Source organism: Cherax quadricarinatus, chromosome 8 (genome assembly GCF_038502225.1).
Source record: "Cherax quadricarinatus isolate ZL_2023a chromosome 8, ASM3850222v1, whole genome shotgun sequence".
NCBI classification, from domain to species: Eukaryota; Metazoa; Arthropoda; class Malacostraca; order Decapoda; family Parastacidae; genus Cherax; species Cherax quadricarinatus.
The window spans coordinates 41419737-41438314 of record NC_091299.1 but is presented as its reverse complement, the minus strand read 5'-3'; the positions used below and the strand labels follow the sequence as shown (position 1 = coordinate 41438314).

General features: G+C 36.8%; 1 protein-coding gene across 1 annotated transcript in view; it reads right to left on the bottom strand.

Annotated features, from left to right (window-relative positions):
• Positions 1-6981: 6981 nt before the first annotated feature.
• Positions 6982-18578, bottom strand: part of Set1 (SET domain containing 1) — a gene marked incomplete in the record, with an annotated part of 508988 nt that continues 497391 nt past the window's right edge. Inside the window, 1 exon segment of the mRNA XM_070083037.1 lies at positions 6982-7375. Coding sequence (XP_069939138.1) covers positions 7202-7375 — 174 coding nt within the window.

Below are 18578 nucleotides of genomic sequence, written 5' to 3'. Positions count from 1 at the left end.
CCGGCCTGCCGGTTTACCTGAACCCCTTCATAAATGCTACTTTGCTCACACTCCAACAGCACGTCAAGTATTAAAAACCATTCGTCTCCATTCACTCCTATCAAACACGCTCACGCACGCCTGCTGGAAGTCCAAGCCCCTCGCACACAAAACCTCCTTTACCCCCTCCCTCCAACCTTTCCTAGGCCGACCCCTACCCCGCCTTCCTTCCACTACAGACTGATACACTCTTGAAGTCATTCTGTTTTGCTCCATTCTCTCTACATGTTTGAACCACCTCAACAACCCTTCCTCAGCCCTCTGGACAACAGTTTTGGTAATCCCGCACCTCCTCCTAACTTCCAAACTACGAATTCTCTGCATTATATTCACACTACACATTGCCCTCAGACATGACATCTCCACTGCCTCCAGCCTTCTCCTCGCTGCAACATTCATCACCCATGCTTCACACCCATATAAGAGTGTTGGTAAAACTATACTCTCATACATTCCCCTCTTTGCCTCCAAGGACAAAGTTCTTTGTCTCCACAGACTCCTAAGTGCACCACTCACCCTTTTCCCCTCATCAATTCTATGATTCACCTCATCCTTCATAGACCCATCCGCTGACACGTCCACTCCCAAATATCTGAATACATTCACCTCCTCCATACTCTCTCCCTCCAATCCGATATCCAATCTTTCATCACCTAATCTTTTTGTTATCCTCATAACCTTACTCTTTCCTGTATTTACTTTTAATTTTCTTCTTTTGCACACCCTACCAAATTCATCCACCAATCTCTGCAACTTCTCTTCAGAATCTCCCAAGAGCACAGTGTCATCAGCAAAGAGCAACTGTGACAACTCCCACTTTATGTGTGATTCTTTATCTTTTAACTCCACGCCTCTTGTCAAGACCCTTGCATTTACTTCTCTTACAACCCCATCTATAAATATATTAAACAACCACAGTGACATCACACATCCTTGTCTAAGGCCTACTTTTACTGGGAAATAATTTCCCTCTTTCCTATGTACTCTAACTTGAGCCTCACTATCCTCGTAAAAACTCTTCACTGCTTTCAGTAACCTTCCTCCTACACCATACACCTGCAACATCTGCCACATTGCCCCCCTATCCACCCTGTCATACGCCTTTTCCAAATCCATAAATGCCACAAAGACCTCTTTAGCCTTATCTAAATACTGTTCACTTATATGTTTCACTGTAAACACCTGGTCCACACACCCCCTACCTTTCCTAAAGCCTCCTTGTTCATCTGCTATCCTATTCTCAGTCTTACTCTTAATTCTTTCAATAATAACTCTACCATACACTTTACCAGGTACACTCAACAGACTTATCCCCCTATAATTTTTGCACTCTCTTTTGTCCCCTTTGCCTTTATACAAAGGAACTATGCATGCTCTCTGCCAATCCCTAGGTACCTTACCCTCTTCCATACATTTATTAAATAATTGCACCAACCACTCCAAAACTATATCCCCACCTGCTTTTAACATTTCTATCTTTATCCCATCAATCCCGGCTGCCTTACCACCTTTCATTTTACCTACTGCCTCACGAACTTCCCCCACACTCACAACCGGCTCTTCCTCACTCCTACAAGATGTTATTCCTCCTTGCCCTATACACGAAATTACAGCTTCCCTATCTTCATCAACATTTAACAATTCCTCAAAATATTCCCTCCATCTTCCCAATACCTCTAACTCTCCATTTAATAACTCTCCTCTCCTATTTTTAACTGACAAATCCATTTGTTCTCTAGGCTTCCTTAACTTGTTAATCTCACTCCAAAACTTTTTCTTATTTTCAACAAAATTTGTTGATAACATCTCACCCACTCTCTCATTTGCTCTCTTTTTACATTGCTTCACCACTCTCTTAACCTCTCTCTTTTTCTCCATATACTCTTCCCTCCTTGCATCACTTCTACTTTGTAAAAACTTCTCATATGCTAACTTTTTCTCCCTTACTACTCTCTTTACATCATCATTCCACCAATCGCTCCTCTTCCCTCCCGCACCCACTTTCCTGTAACCACAAACTTCTGCTGAACACTCTAACACTACATTTTTAAACCTACCCCATACCTCTTCGACCCCATTGCCTATGCTCTCATTAGCCCATCTATCCTCCAATAGCTGTTTATATCTTTCCCTAACTGCCTCCTCTTTTAGTTTATAAACCTTCACCTCTCTCTTCCCTGATGCTTCTATTCTCCTTGTATCCCATCTACCTTTTACTCTCAGTGTAGCTACAACTAGAAAGTGATCTGATATATCTGTGGCCCCTCTATAAACATGTACATCCTGAAGTCTACTCAACAGTCTTTTATCTACCAATACATAATCCAACAAACTACTGTCATTTCGCCCTACATCATATCTTGTATACTTATTTATCCTCTTTTTCTTAAAATATGTATTACCTATAACTAAACCCCTTTCTATACAAAGTTCAATCAAAGGGCTCCCATTATCATTTACACCTGGCACCCCAAACTTACCTACCACACCCTTTCAAAAGTTTCTCCTACTTTAGCATTCAGGTCCCCTACCACAATTACTCTCTCACTTGGTTCAAAGGCTCCTATACATTCACTTAACATCTCCCAAAATCTCTCTCCTCTGCATTCCTCTCTTCTCAAGGTCTCTTCTCTCTTCTCTATGTCTCATAACAATAAAAATGCTTTCAAATGAGCTGATGTAGGTAACAGCTCTTAGCTTGCCAATAAAGTTAGGAATCCTTAACCTGTAAATAGCTTGTCAATAAAGCTAGGGATCCTTAACCTTGTCAAACCCTGTGTGAAAAAAAAAAATAGAAAGTGGACATAGAAAAGAGTAAACCATTATCTATGGAGGCAAAGAAGAGAATGTATGAAAGTATAGTAGTACCAACACTCTTATATGGGTGTGAAGCTTGCTTGGGTTGTGAATGCAGCAGCAAGGAGGCGGTTGGAGGCAGTGGAGATGTCCTGTCTAAGGGCAATGTGTGGTGTAAATATTATGCAGAAAATTCGGAGTGTGGAAATTAGGAGAAGGTGTGGAGTTAATAAAAGTATTAGTCAGAGGGGTGAAGAGGGGTTGTTGAGGTGGTTTGGTCATTTAGAGAGAATGGATCAAAGTAGAATGACATGGAGAGCATTTAAATCTGTAGGGGAAGGAAGGCGGGGTAGGGGTCGTCCTCGAAAAGGTTGGAAGGAAGGGGTAAGGGAGGTTTAGTGGGCGAGGGGCTTGGACTTCCAGCAGGCGTGCATGAGCGTGTTTGATAGGAGTGAATGGAGACAAATGGTATTTGGGACCTGATGATCTGTTGAGTGTGAGCAGGGTAATATTTAGTGAAGGGATTCAGGGTAACTGGTTATTTTTATATAGCCGGACTTGAGTCCTGGAAATGGGAAGTACAATGCCTGCACTCTAAAGGAGGGGTTCGGGATATTGATAGTTTGGAGGGATATGTTGTGTATCTTTATATGTATATGCTTCTAAACTGTTGTGTTCTGAGCACCTCTGCAAAAACAGTGATTATGTGTGAGTGAGGTGAAAGAGTTGAATGATGATGAAAGTATTTTCTTTTTGGGGATTTTTTTCTTTCTTTTTGGGTCACCCTGCCTCAGTGGGAGATGGCCGACTTGTTAAAAAAAAAAAAAAAAAAATTCAAAGTTTTGGGGGGAAAAAAAAAGAAAAAGCAGACCAAAACTACTGCAGCTAATTACAGTAATTTTGAAATCAATGCTTTGTAGCTTTAAAGCTATGATAAACAATAATTTTATCGTGTTTCTCCCTATATAGTATTTAGGGGCTAGTAGATAGGTTTGGAAGACTAAGGAAAATATAACTTTTTACCAATACATTCTACTTTATGTAATTCATGTTAAATAAATAACTGGTGTCTAATCTATGAGGATTTTAGGTACTGTGCTAATGTCTTAAATAGTTGAGTTATGAAGACAATAACAACTGCTGCTCTCCAAAATGCAGGTTGTTTGTTGCTTGTTCTACCTATGGTAATATGACTTTTATACTTAACAGTCATGGCGATGATGACAGCAACTACTGTTGCTTATCAAAGTCCACATTGTATGCTAATTGTTTCAGCAATGGTACTGTGATTTTTTCTGTAACTACTATTATGTCTTAGGCACTTGCTATTGTGGAAATGAGAGCAATTAGAAATTATGGAGACTTTTCTTGCACCATAACACATTACAAGTGCAGAACAAATATAAATATAATTAAAACTATTCAGATTAAAAGATTTATATTATCCGCAACAAAAATCATTTTTTTTAACTATGTGGAATTAAGTATTTAAATCTATTGAAAATATATAATAAAAATAATTAAAACAGGCCAAGAGCTTTTAAGCTCTATTGATCAGGCTGTAATAAACTCAGAATAGTACAAAAATAAATATATTTTTGTTAAAGTTTTTTGATAAAAAATTAATTTAAGATTTCAAAAATTTAAAGAGATAAATGATCCTCTATCCTCCATGACCACTATTTGTTGATGATAGTAATGAGAGTACAAAAGTTTCCTGTGATCATACTGAAGAGACCACTTTGTCTGTTCTTTAAACCAACTATCTTTCTTTGCAATGTAAAGCAAATACTTTTAGTACATTGAACATCTTGCTGAATATATTCATTCTTTCATTTTCAACAAGTATAAAATATTTCAGGCTATTAATTTGTATTTTTACATGAATCACATCAATTTTTATATACCTTAATGTCAAGAATTTTAAATTTTAACTGATACCATGTTTGCAATTGCCAACATATGACAAGAGATAAATTCTTAGCAACTTACTGTGCATAGATCAAATAAACAAAATTCATCCCTTATTCATTAAGAAAAGAATTATGCCCATGTCTTAAAAATTTATAAGGAGAGGAGTTACTACTAGTACTGTACTTGGTAAATTAGCACTGACAGACTGAAGTAAAGACACACATGCAACACTTGCAACATTTTATTAAGGAAACTCAACTTCATCAAAACCCTGAGTGCACAGAACGTTACCTTAATGACTCACTAAATCATAAGCAACCGTGGAATGTGTGAGATGCAAACCCATGGTAATCTAGTCCTAAAACTAGCAGGTTAGTTTGATAGCCACTGTACCATGTTAGCCTAATAAGATGAATTCACCTATGTACATTTTTATACCCTAGGAAGTTTAACATAAGCTTCCCCTGTGACCATAATGCAGGTTTTTGCATATGACTCAACATCAGTGTGGCACGCAAGGTCTAGTTCAAGTCACTTCAATGCTTTTACCAATGACTCATAAAATTGTAAAAAGACAATTGTAAGCAGCTGGTGGAACTGGTCTGCTAGTTTCAACACTGGCTTGCCATGGGTTCATATCCCACAGGTTCTGTGAAACATTCCTTCAATAAAATGTATTAAGTGTATCACGTGTGTTTACCTCACAGGAAATGAGTAGGTATTAAGAAATCTCATTTCTGCTGTATTATCAAAATATATCTACAAGCTTTGATGCATTAAAATTATAGTTTCCAATTCACTTCAGATTATTTGAGCATTGCATAAAAAATGGTATGATGGAAATACAAAACTGAAGATTTAAAACTGTCACATGCCTTGCTGAAATTAGCTAATGTTTCACCAAAAAACTATGAACAGGCCACATAACAGTGATTCCCTACAGTTTGAAAGAACCATAATTATTAAGCCATACCAGATTTTCATACAAAGATATTCACTGCTTAGTCATAACTAAACATGTAACCTTCCCTATTAACTAATATAATGTAGGAGGTCAATAAAGTTTACAGCCATATGTCTCTTTCCTTACAAAATATCAATGAAGTAGTAGTAGTTTACACCAAATGCTATTTTACTTTGTTAATTAATATTAACTAGGAGTAAAGACATAAGAATATGATGCAATGGGTGATAAGAATATTATCCAATGAGACTATTTCCATCTAAAGCTTTAACATACAAAAAATAGTATAATTTATTTCTAAGTTAAAATCATCAAAGTTTAATTACAATACTTTAAATTATACATGACTCACAGCAGCCTGTATGATGGTAAGAAAAAGGTTAAGAGTTGTTATAATAACAGTCTTACTGAGAATACAAAATGTGTATGTATATATATAATGTAGACTGTAATCTTGCTTGTATAAGTAAACCTCTGAATATGAATTAATAACACAGAAACAGTAAAAATTATTCATTTCTGTTAATAAAAATAAGGTCTTATTTAATAAATGACCTTCAAGCTCATTTATACAGTTAATTATAATTTATTTATAAATACCACAAAATTCACTTCATTAGACATGATATGAAGAACAAGTGAGGATGCAGAAAAGAATTTTTTTACCAAAGATCATCAGAAACTGCAAGAATTATAATCTTTAAAGAATATTATTGTGATGTCACAATTTCATATTTAACCCTTAAACTGTCCAAGCAGATCTATGTTCACATGTGTAGTGCTCCAAAAGTAGATCTACGTTTTTTTTACACATTTTCATATATATATATATATATATATATATATATATATATATATATATATATATATATATATATATATATATATATATATATATATATATATATATATATATATATATATATATATATATATATATATATATATATATATATATATATATATATATATATATATATATATATATATATATATATATATATATATATATATATATATATATATATATATATATATATATATATATATATATATATATATATATATATATATATATATATATATATATATATATATATATATATATATATATATATATATATATATATATATATATATATATATATATATATATATATATATATATATATATTATATATATATATATATATATATATATATATATATATATATATATATATATATATATATATATATATATATATATATATAAAGTAGATCAAAGTTTTTTTACACGTTTTCAAATGTAAAAAAAAAAAAAAGAAGATCTACTTTTTTTACATACTTTCAAATGTTGAAAAAATGTAGATCTACGTTTGGACAGTTTAAGGGTTAATTGTCAAACAAATTACTTATTTTTGTATCACCGGTTCTTGCAGCCCAGTTTGAGATGATGCACTAATGGGAGTACTGTTATGTTTTTCTACCATACCTTCTTAGTTTTCCTTAATTAAGTGTTCCCTTACATTGAGCAGCACCACACAAACACACAATCTTCTCTTCTTCAATTGGGAACTTATAATCATAAGTAATTTCTTCGCCACAGGCAATAGGTTGTTTAGAATAAATTACAATCTTCTTCTGAGTTTCTACTGAAATAATTTTTGCATAGCAGTTTGGCTGAAATAATAATGAAAACAATTAGTAAGCATTAACAGGTAAATGGCAATCAGATACAGAAGAGCCATAAAATCCAAATGAAAAACACCATACTTGATCTAACATTATATTTCGGAATTTGAAATGAAGCACAGGTGCAAGATGTGGAGCTTAAAATAGTTAAGTTCATATTTTATTCATTCTAGAGTGTATATCAGGTTTTTATGTTACTTATACAGTGGAATCTCTACTTGCGAATTTAATCTGTTCCAAGACCTTGCTCGCAACTGGATTTGCTCGTTTGCAAAGTCAATTTTCCTCATTTAAATTATTTGAAATGCAATTAATCTGTTCCAGTGGAATTCTTTACTTCAATAATTTCGCTAATATCAACTCTACGGCGTATTTATCTATCTCACTACATCTAATATGACATAATAAACAATTAAATAACATAGAAACCTGATATCTACTCTAAAATGAATAAAATGTACAGTAGACTGTCATTTAGCATGAGTTTGACTGACTGACTGAATGACTGACTTACTGAATCACTTGACTGACTTACTGAATTACTGAATTACTTGACTGACTTAATGAATCACTTGACTGACTTACTGAATCACTTGAGACTTACTGAATCACTTGACTGACTTACTGAATCACTTGACTGACTTACTGAATCACTTGACTGACTTACTGAACAACTTGACTGACTTACTGAATGGCTTGACTGACTTACTGAATCACTTGACTGACTTACTAAACAACTTTACTGACTTACTGAATGACTTACTGAATCACTTGACTGACTTACTGAATCACTTGACTGACTTACTGAATCACTTGACTGACTTACTGAATCACATGATTGAATGACAAAGTTAGACACTCCAGTACAACCATCAACTTCAGTACCAGTACCTCTACCATCCACCTCAGCCCAGTAGGACCACAACATAACTCTCCACTCTCTTCACAATAATCCATAAACACCAGCACCCACAATTTAAGGTAAGAAATACTATTATTTCTCTTACACTTGTTTACTCTGAAACACAACCAAGCAATAGACCATTTCTCCTACGTTGAGCTCAATTTCAAGGTACTTCTCATCGTGAAAGCAATCAAAATTATATCTATTTCTATCAACTGAGATAAAAAAAAACGAGAATACAACAATAAAAACCATATGAAAATACCACTAAGGGGTGACTAATTGCTGAGAAGTGAACTCCATTATTTACGCTTAGATTTCTTTTATTTTTTGGTGTATGTTAAGTTTCAATAAGATAGTCCAACAAACAAATGAGATACAATTCCCGAGAGCAAGAGCCCCTCACCAGTGTGAAGGAACCTGCCTTGAGGTCTGCTCGCTTATGGAAATTTTGCTCACGAATGGAAGCGAAAAAACGACCCATACACTGCTCATATTTAGAAAAACTCGCACGTGGAAACGCTCACAAGTAGAGGTTCCACTGTATTGTTTATTATGTCATATTAGATGAATTGTGATACATAAATAAGCTATATAGCGATACTAGCATCATACTGAAGATGTGACAACTCTGCTTCGTGTGTAATACCTGTTGGTTCATGAGCGGCTCTCTGGGACAGAGACAAGCAGACAGAAAGACAGACACACAGGTAGACAGACACACACAGGATGACAAAGACAGATATACAGGCAGACAGATACAGACAGATTTATGTGCAACAGTGAAAACAGAGAGAATTCAAGAGCAAGAGCCTTTGCCTTCTTGCCACAATCTCCAGTGCAAAATTCAGACTTCCTCTTAGGGACCATGGTGAAATTTACTGTCAAGTTAGTACAGTTAATACAGTATGATGCTGCTGATAGGGCAGGGTAACTCAAACTGATGCTGCCTGCATGGCGCATAGATGCCGCGAGTATTGTCAAATATTGTATGGTGGTATCAGCCGGCCCAACCCAGCTGCCAGATGTACGGTCGTAAGTCGAGTGGACGTATGTCGAGCAGGTCGTAAGTCAGATGGTAGGTGTATTTATATGTGGAAAAAAAGGGATGTTACACTTTATGGCGATTTCCGCTTTACAGCGCTAGCCTGGAACCTAACCTGCCATATCAGTGGGGCCCTACTGTATATGCAACGGTGATTTCACCCACTTTGAATCCTATTTTCGGCCAATTCCACTGTCCCAGTTGACCAAACTCAAAGCTATTTTACTAGAACTCCATTTATTTTATCAACCATGTACAAGAAATTGCCCATTTACCGATTACAACTACCCAATAAAGTGGTCAGAAATTGGCAATTTGGCCAATTTCACACAAATTTCAAAAAATAACAATTTCAAAATAGGGTCCAGAGTAAACAATGCAGACATTCCTGGCACTAAAATAACATTTTCTCTGTTCATTAGTACAGTGGATCCCTGGTATACGATATTAATCCGTGCCTGAGAGCTCATCATATGCCAAAATTATCGGAAGGCGAATTAATTTTCCCCATACGAAATAATGGAAATAAAATTAATCCGTGCAAGACACCCAAAAGTACTATGAAAAAAAAAAAAAGTTTTACCACATGAAATATTAAGTTTAATGCACACAAACTGAAGAAGACATGCACAGTTAGTAGTACTCTACTAACAATAGAATACATGACACTTACCTTTAACCCTTTCAGGGTCCAAGGCCCAAATCTGAAGTGGTGCCCCAGTGTCCAAGAATTTTCAAAAAAAAAAAATTGGTTATTTTTTCTTATGAAATGGTAAAGAATCTTTTTGTGAAGGTAATAAAACAAAAAGTACGAAATTTGATGGAAAACTGATGAAATTATGCTCTCACGAATTTTGATGTGTCAGCGATATTTACGAATCGGCGATTTTGCCGACTTTGACTCCCATTTTAGGCCAATTACATTACTCCAGTAAACCAAATTCTTAGCTATTTCACTAGTATTACTTCTATTCTATCGATTGAGCACAAGAAATCAGCAAGTCAACTGTTTCAACTACAAATTAAAGTGATCGGAAATTGTTAATTTGGCCAATTTAACACAAAGTTCAAAATATTCCAATTTCAAAATAGGGTCCAGAATAAACAATGTAGGTATTCCTGGAACTAAACTAACATTTCCTCTGTTCATTAGTTATGTTTTGAGGCTTTACAAATAAATTCCATTTTGATTTTTTATTCACATAATGAATTTTTATTCACACCAAAAAATTGAAGATTTACTGTTATGCAATACTGTAATAATTGTATAAATATCATCACCATATTTATGAATGCATATTAGACCCACCAGCTGGCGTGTATTAGACGTGTGAGGTCGTTTGTTTACTCTTGAATATCGGCAAAAATTTAACATTTCTGCTACTTTGAGCTCAGTTTCAAGCCATTTCCAGTGCTAAAACCAATCAAAATCATCTCTATTTCTGTAATATGTCTTCCATTCTATCAATTGAGACCAAGAAATCGCAAATACAACTATAAAAAACATACGAAAAAACACTGCAAAGTCGCTATTTTAATCGAAAAATCATGATTTCAGTTTTTTTCTCTCATTATACACAGTGTGCTGCAGGATCGGTTTTATGTGGTGCACACATACCACATAGATGTATTCTCTCATATCTAGGCCCAAATGTACCACTCACAGTTTATCAGAGTGAGCTGAGCTCATGACATAGATCTACGGTTTGGACCCTGAACGTAAAGCCGTAGATCTATGGGACGGACCCTGAAAGGGTTAATGAAGATCTGGTGATGATTGATGGGATGGGAGGAGGGGAGAGTGTCGAACTTATTGTTTAGAAGGGGAATCCCCTTCCATTAGGACTTGAAGTAGCAAGTCCTTTTCTGGGGTTACTTCCCTTCTTCTTTTAATGCCACTAGGACCAGCTTGAGAGTCACTGGACCTCTGTTGCACAACAAATCTGTCCATAGAGCTCTGTACCTCCCGTTCCTTTACGATTTGTCTAAAATGGGCCATAACATTGTCATTGTAATAGTCACCAGCACGGCTTGCAATAGCTGTGTTAGGGTGATTTTCATCCATAAAGGTTTGCAGTTCAACCCACTTTGCACACATTTCCTTAATTTTTGAAGTAGGCACAATGGATTCCACAACTGGCATAGGCTTCTCAGGGTTAGCCCCAAACCCTTCAAAATCTTTCTTAATTTCCATAATAATTCTCACCCTTTTTACCACAGGGTTGGCACTAGAAGCTTTCTTGGGGCCCATGGTGACTTATTTTGCAGAAACAAGCAGCAAAAACACTGTGATAATATGGAATGTACCAAATGTATGCTTAGATGCGAGCACACTGGCTGGCTTGTAAACACTGGCACTCACATGGATGCGTCCCAGACAAATCGCATGTGGCGGGTTTTTTAACGAGTGGCGAGGCAAAATTTTTGCATTAAAATGTATTGAATACCGGATTTAACGTATACCGATGCCATCGAATGCCAGGGGTCCACTGTAATGTCTAGAGGCCCCTCTTATATTGCTCTTGCTTTCCAGTCTGAATTTTAATTCACACAAACAATATAAGATTTACTGTTATGCAGACTACTGCATTATTGTAATAATTGTATTAATAATGTCAACCCATTCGTGACTGCGTATTAGACTGGCCAGTTTTGCCAATGTTTACTCTTGAACATTGGCAAAAATTGAACATTTCCACTACTCTGAGCTCAATTTCAAGGTACATTTCTCTATTTCTGTAATATATCTTTCATTCTATCAAATGAGACCAAGAAAGAGAGAATACAACCATAAATACTATACGAAAATACACCTCAAATTTGGCGTTTTAGACCAAAAACACAGTCAGAGTTTTCTTTCTCATTATGCACTGCATGCCGCAGGATTTTGTTTTATACTGCACACGCTTACCATGCAGATCCATTCTCTCACATGTAGGTCTACCAGTTTTCTCCTGCAATATTTGAAGCTGCTAGAATTTTGGGGTGTTTAGGGACAAGGCATTTATACTGATTTACTTCAGAGATATTTGCCCAAAACGTAGGCTGATCTCCTGGCTCGGGGGAGGAAGGGGGGGGGGGTTGCTTTTGTTTCAATGTTTTCCTCATGAAACTAGTGATCTAGTGCAGTTAGCCTCAAAAACACTCCATTTTCTCTTATAATAAGACCTCAGAAGGGCAAGACCTGATCAGAGCAACTATTACTTTTACCTAGGGAGTGGCCGCCACCACTCGTCACATAATGACATATTTTATTCATTCTAGAGTATATATCATGTTTCTATGTTACAGTGGACCCCCCTTTTCGTTGGGCTCTGTTTTCACTCATTTCTGTTATCGCCAACTTTTTCCGTAAAATCATTGGCTCCATTTTCATTGGTTTCCTCAGTTCTCATCGGTGGTATGGTAAAAATACTGGCTCTGTTTCCGTTGCTTTCCTCTCTTCTCTTCAGTGGTACAGTACATGTCCGAGTGTGCCACACACACAACCTCCCACACATGCATTTTGAGGAGGAATGTCACTTGTTTATGGGTGAATGAACATTATCCTGCAAGGCCATAGGACACATTTCGTAATAATTCATTGTTTATTCTGTGCTACTGCTAAATAAGCCACCATGGGCCCAAAGAAAGCTGCTATTGCCAGCCCATTGATAAAGAAGGTGAGAAACACGTTAGAAATCAAGAAAAAACTTGTAGCAAAGTACCAGAGTGGAGGAGGAAAAGAGAGGGGAGAATGTGCCTTCTTCAGTGACTCAGTGCTTCTACGATATGTACGATACTAAAGCAGCAGGAGTCAATAAAGGCTATAGTACCAGCCAGCAATAAAGTGTAGAATTAACAGTGTAGCAAATAAGTTAAGTAATTAAGTGATAGAAAAAGGACGACATGAAACTGACTCCTCCAATGTTACTGGAGGTACAGTATATAGGGCCACTGGCAAACATACGCCGCCCTGCGAATCTTCCCCTACCCTAAACCAATGCCAGCATCTCCAAGGTACAGTAAGTTTAAATATTTCTTATTTTTAAAGTGTAAATATTTCTTATTTATAAATTGAAGTGTATGGTAGTTATTATTGAAAAAATTAAGAGTAAAATGGAGAGTAGGACAGCAGATGAACAAGGAAGCTTTAGGAAAGGTAGGGGGTGTGTAGACCAAGTGTTTACAGTGAAACATATAGGTGAAGAGTATTTAGATAAGACTAAAGAGGTTTTTGTGGCATTTATGGATTTGGAAAAGGTGTGCGACAGGGTGGATAGGGGGGCAAAGCTGCAGATATTGCAGGTGTATGGTATAAGAGGTAGGTTACTGAAAGCAGTGAAGAGTTTTTACGAGGATAGTGAGGCTCAAGTTAGAGTATGTAGGAAAGAGGGAGATCATTTCTCAGTAAAAGTAGGCCTTAGACAAGGATGTGTGATGTCACTGCAGTTGTTCAGTATATTTATAGATGGGGTTGTAAGAGAAGTGAATGCAAGAATCTTGGCAAAAGGTGTGGAGTTAAAAGATAAAGAATCAAACACAAAGTGGGAGATGTCACAGTTGCTTTTTGCTGATGACACTGTGCTCTTGGGAGATTCTGAAGAGAAGTTGCAGTGGTTGGTGGATGAATTTGGTAGGGTATGTAAAAGAAAAAAAAGTGAATATAGGAAAGAGTAAAGTTATGAGGATAAAAAGATTTAGTGATGAAAGATTGGATATAAGATTAGAGGGAGATAGTATGGAGGAGGTGAATGTATTCAGATATTTGGGAGTGGACGTATCAGCAGATGGGTCTGTGAAAGATGAGGTGAATCATACAATTGATGAGAGGAAAAGGGTGAGCAATGCACTTAGGAGTCTGTGGAGACAAAGAACTTTGTCCTTGGAAGCAGATTGAGGAACGTATGAGAGTATAGCTTTACCAATGCTCTTAAATGGGTGTGAAGCATGTGTGATGAATGTTGCAGTGAGGAGAAGGCTGGATGCAGTGGAGATGTCATGTCCAAGGGCAATGTGTGTTGTGAATATAATGCAGAGAGTTCATGGTTTGGAATTTAGGAGGAGGTGAGGGATTGCCAAAACTGTTGTCCAGAGGGCTGAGGAAGGGTTGTTGAGGTGGTTTGGACATGTAGAGAGAATGGAACGAAACAGAATGACTTCGAGAGTGTATAAATCTGTAATGGAGGGAAGGCGGGGTTGGGATTGGCCTAGGAAAGGTTGGAAGGAGGGGGTAAAGGAGGTTTTGTGTGCGAGGGGCTTGGACTTCCAGTAAGCATGCATGGGCCAACAGGCCTACTGCAGTGTTCCTCCTTTCTTATGTTCTTATGAACAATCATAAAATACGTACAGTGATCCCTCATTTTTCATCAGTAATCTGTACCTGGAAGTGTGACGATTATTGAAATGGATGATTTTCGAATCAATTTTCCCCATAAAAAATAATGTAAGTCCAATTAATTCATTCCAGACACCCAGAAGTATCAACAACAATTTTTTTTTTTACCTAAAAGATAGATTTACATGCAGAAAAGAATGAACATTCAACATGACAGTTACCTTCATTGAAGGCTGTTGTTGATGAATGGAAGACAGGGAGGAGGAGAGAGGGAAGAGAGCTTATTGTCTGGAAGGGGAATCCCCCTCCGTAAGGACTCTAGGTCACTTCAGGGGTCACTTCCCTGGCATAAATATAGATTTACATGCAGAAAAGAATGCCAACCTTTTTTCCCTCATCAATTTTATGATTAACCTCATCCTTTAAATCCATCCGCCGACACGTCAACTCCCAAGTATCTGAAAACAGTCACTTCTTCCATACTTCTCCTCCCCAATTTGATACCTAATTTTTCTTTATCTAAATCATTTGATACCCTCATCACCTTACTCTTTTCTATGTTCACTTTCAACTTTCTACCTTTACACACACTCCCAAACTCACCTTTGCAATTTTTATTTAGAATCTCCCATAAGCACATTATCATCAATTCCCATTTTGTATTTGATTCCCCATAATTTAATCCCACCCCTCTCCCGAACACCCTAACATTTACTTCTTTTACAACCCCATCTATAAATATATTAAACAACCATGGTGACATTACACATCCCTGTCTAAGACCTACTCTTACTGGGAAGTAGTCTCCCTCTCTTCTACACACCCTAACCTGAGCCTCACTATCCTCATATAAGCTCTTTACAGCATTTAGTAACTTACCACCTATTCCATATACTTGCAACATCTGCCACATTGCTCCCCTATCCACTCTATCATATGCCTTTTCTAAATTCATAAATGCAATAAAAACTTCCCTACCTTTATCTAAATACTGTTCACATATATGCTTCAATGTAAACACTTGATCTACACATCCCCTACCCACTCTAAAACTTCCTTGCTCATCCGCAATCCTTCATTCTGTCTTACCTCTAATTCTTTCAATTATAACCCTACCGTACACTTTTCCTGGTACACTCAGTAAATTTATTCCTCGATATTTTTTACAATCTCTTTTGTCCCCCTTCCCTTTATATAAAGGGACTATACATGCTCTCCACCAATGCCTAGGTACCTTCCCCTCTTTTATACATTTATTAAACAAAAATACCAACCACTCCAACACTATATCCCCCCTGCTTTTAATATTTCTGTCAAGATCCCATCAGTTCCAGCTGCTTTACCCCCTTTCATTCTACGTATTGCCTCACGCACCTCCCGCACACTCACATCCTGTTCTTCTTCACTCCTAAAAGATGGTATACCTCCCTGGCCAGCGCATGAAATTACCGCTTCCCTTTCTTCGTCGACATTTAAAAGTTCCTCAAAATATTCTTGCCATCTACCCAAAGCCTCCATCTCCCCATCTATTAACTCCCCTACTCTATTTTTAACTGACAAATCTATTCGTTCTCTAAGCTTTCTTAACTTGTTTGACTCACTCCAAAATTTTTTTTTATTTTCATTAAAATTTATTGACAGTGCCTCTCCCACTCTATCATCTGCTCTCCTTTTGCACTCTCTCACCACTCTCTTTACCTTTCTTTTACTCTCCACATACTCTACTCTTCTTATAATGCTTCTTTGTAAAAAGCTCTCATAAGCTAACTTTTTCTCTTTTATCACACCCTTTACTTCATCATTCCACCAATCACTCCTCTTTCCTCCTACATAACATATAAATATATAAATTAACAAATATGAGATGCTTTTCTGGTCGGCTTGACAGAGTAAACAAAAACCATTCGTGTCCGGGCTGCCAACAACAACAACGTTTGTTTACATAACTCGTGAACCTTTTACACTCATTCTCTCTCTCGTTTATTCATTTAATCTTGTTTACTCACCTCTCAATCTACATTAAGACTACAGATATTTTAAGGTAAGTAATGAGTGGACATGATTATTATATTATAGTATAATAACAATATTATTAATATTAGTACACTCGTATTATTGTAATAATAATAATAATTATTATTAATATTATTAATTTGGGGCACTGGAGCACAGATCCACTGTATAGCACTTTGTCTGGATTTTTTGGGTTATCCTAGGTAATTTATACTAAGTATGATTACTTACGAGTACCTGTGTGTAAGAGAGAGAGAGAGAGAGAGAGAGAGAGAGAGAGAGAGAGAGAGAGAGAGAGAGACAGAGAGAGAGAGAGACAGAGAGAGAGAGAGAGACAGAGAGAGAGAGAGACAGAGAGAGAGAGAGACAGAGAGAGAGAGAGAGACAGAGAGAGAGACAGAGAGACAGAGAGAGAGACAGAGAGAGACAGGGAGAGAGAGAGACAGAGAGACAGAGAGAGAGAGAGACAGAGAGAGAGAGAGACAGAGAGAGAGACAGAGAGACAGAGAGACAGAGAGAGAGACAGAGAGACAGAGACAGAGAGAGAGACAGAGAGAGACAGAGAGAGAGAGAGAGACAGAGAGAGAGACAGAGAGAGAGAGAGAGAGAGAGAGAGAGAGAGAGAGAGAGAGAGAGAGAGAGAGAGAGAGAGAGAGAGAGAGAGAGACAGACAGACAGACAGACAGACAGCCAGACAGACAGCCAGCCAGACAGCCAGCCAGACAGCCAGCCAGACAGACAGCAAGTCAGACAGCCAGACAGACAGCCAGCCAGACAGCCAGTCAGACAGCCAGCCAGACAGCCAGTCAGACAGCCAGCCAGACAGCCAGCCAGACAGCCAGCCAGCCAGATACGTATTACACATGTTCCAGAGTTGTTTCTCTTTACTTAGGGAATAGGTTATACTACATTCTGGCAGGATGACACTACCAGTGGTATTCTCCCATTCCACTGTGTCAACAATACATATGATACTGCATGTGATGTAAAATTTACAATACAGTTCACTACCATGTATACATTATATACAGTACATAAATAATTAAAATATAACAATAAAAGTAAATTATGGTAAAAAGAATGAAATAATGATTGTACATTACATTACAGTATTATGTAGGTAGTTTATATAGGAAACGTTTGACATTATGCCCTACCCAGTATGTCGGCAATTTTCAAAGGTTCAACTTACGTCCATTTTGACTTACGACCGGTTGGCCGGAACCAAGCTTGGTCGTAAGTCAGATGGTACCTGTATTAAGTTAGCAATAGAACTAGGCATCAAAAAACAATAAAAAAGTACAATACACACATAGTGCACTCATTACTTACCTTAAAATATTTTTAGTCTTAATCAGGGCGAGACAAGTATTATTTATTGTAAGAAATCAAGTGTGGTATGTATGGTAGTCAGCCAGGCTACTATACCAGGCCAACCCACCTACACATAATATTCTATTACATTTAAGCATCCCAGAGCGATAAAATGCATATACAGTTCAATCATTACTTACCTTAAAATATTTGTAGTCTTAATGTAGAGTCAGGGGTGAGTAAACGAGATAAAATGAATAAATGAGAGAGAGAGAATGAGTACATGAGAGAAGACAGGTGCAGAGTTATGTAAACAAACCAGGCAAACCTAATTTTTGTAAACAAACAAAGTGTACACGTCTGGTTTGTGTACAAGTTACATTGTGTACAAGTTGTCTCTACATTGACATGGTAGAATAAATAAAGAACACTCCCATTCTCATGTAACACCATTTTTAGAAGAAATGACACTCTGAGTGAGGGCAATGGAAATAAGTCACTCTGACTTTTTTGGATTATCCTAGGTTCTCTACACATATGCTGTTATGTATGATAATCTATTTAACTATATTTGTGTATACCTGAATAAACTTACTTA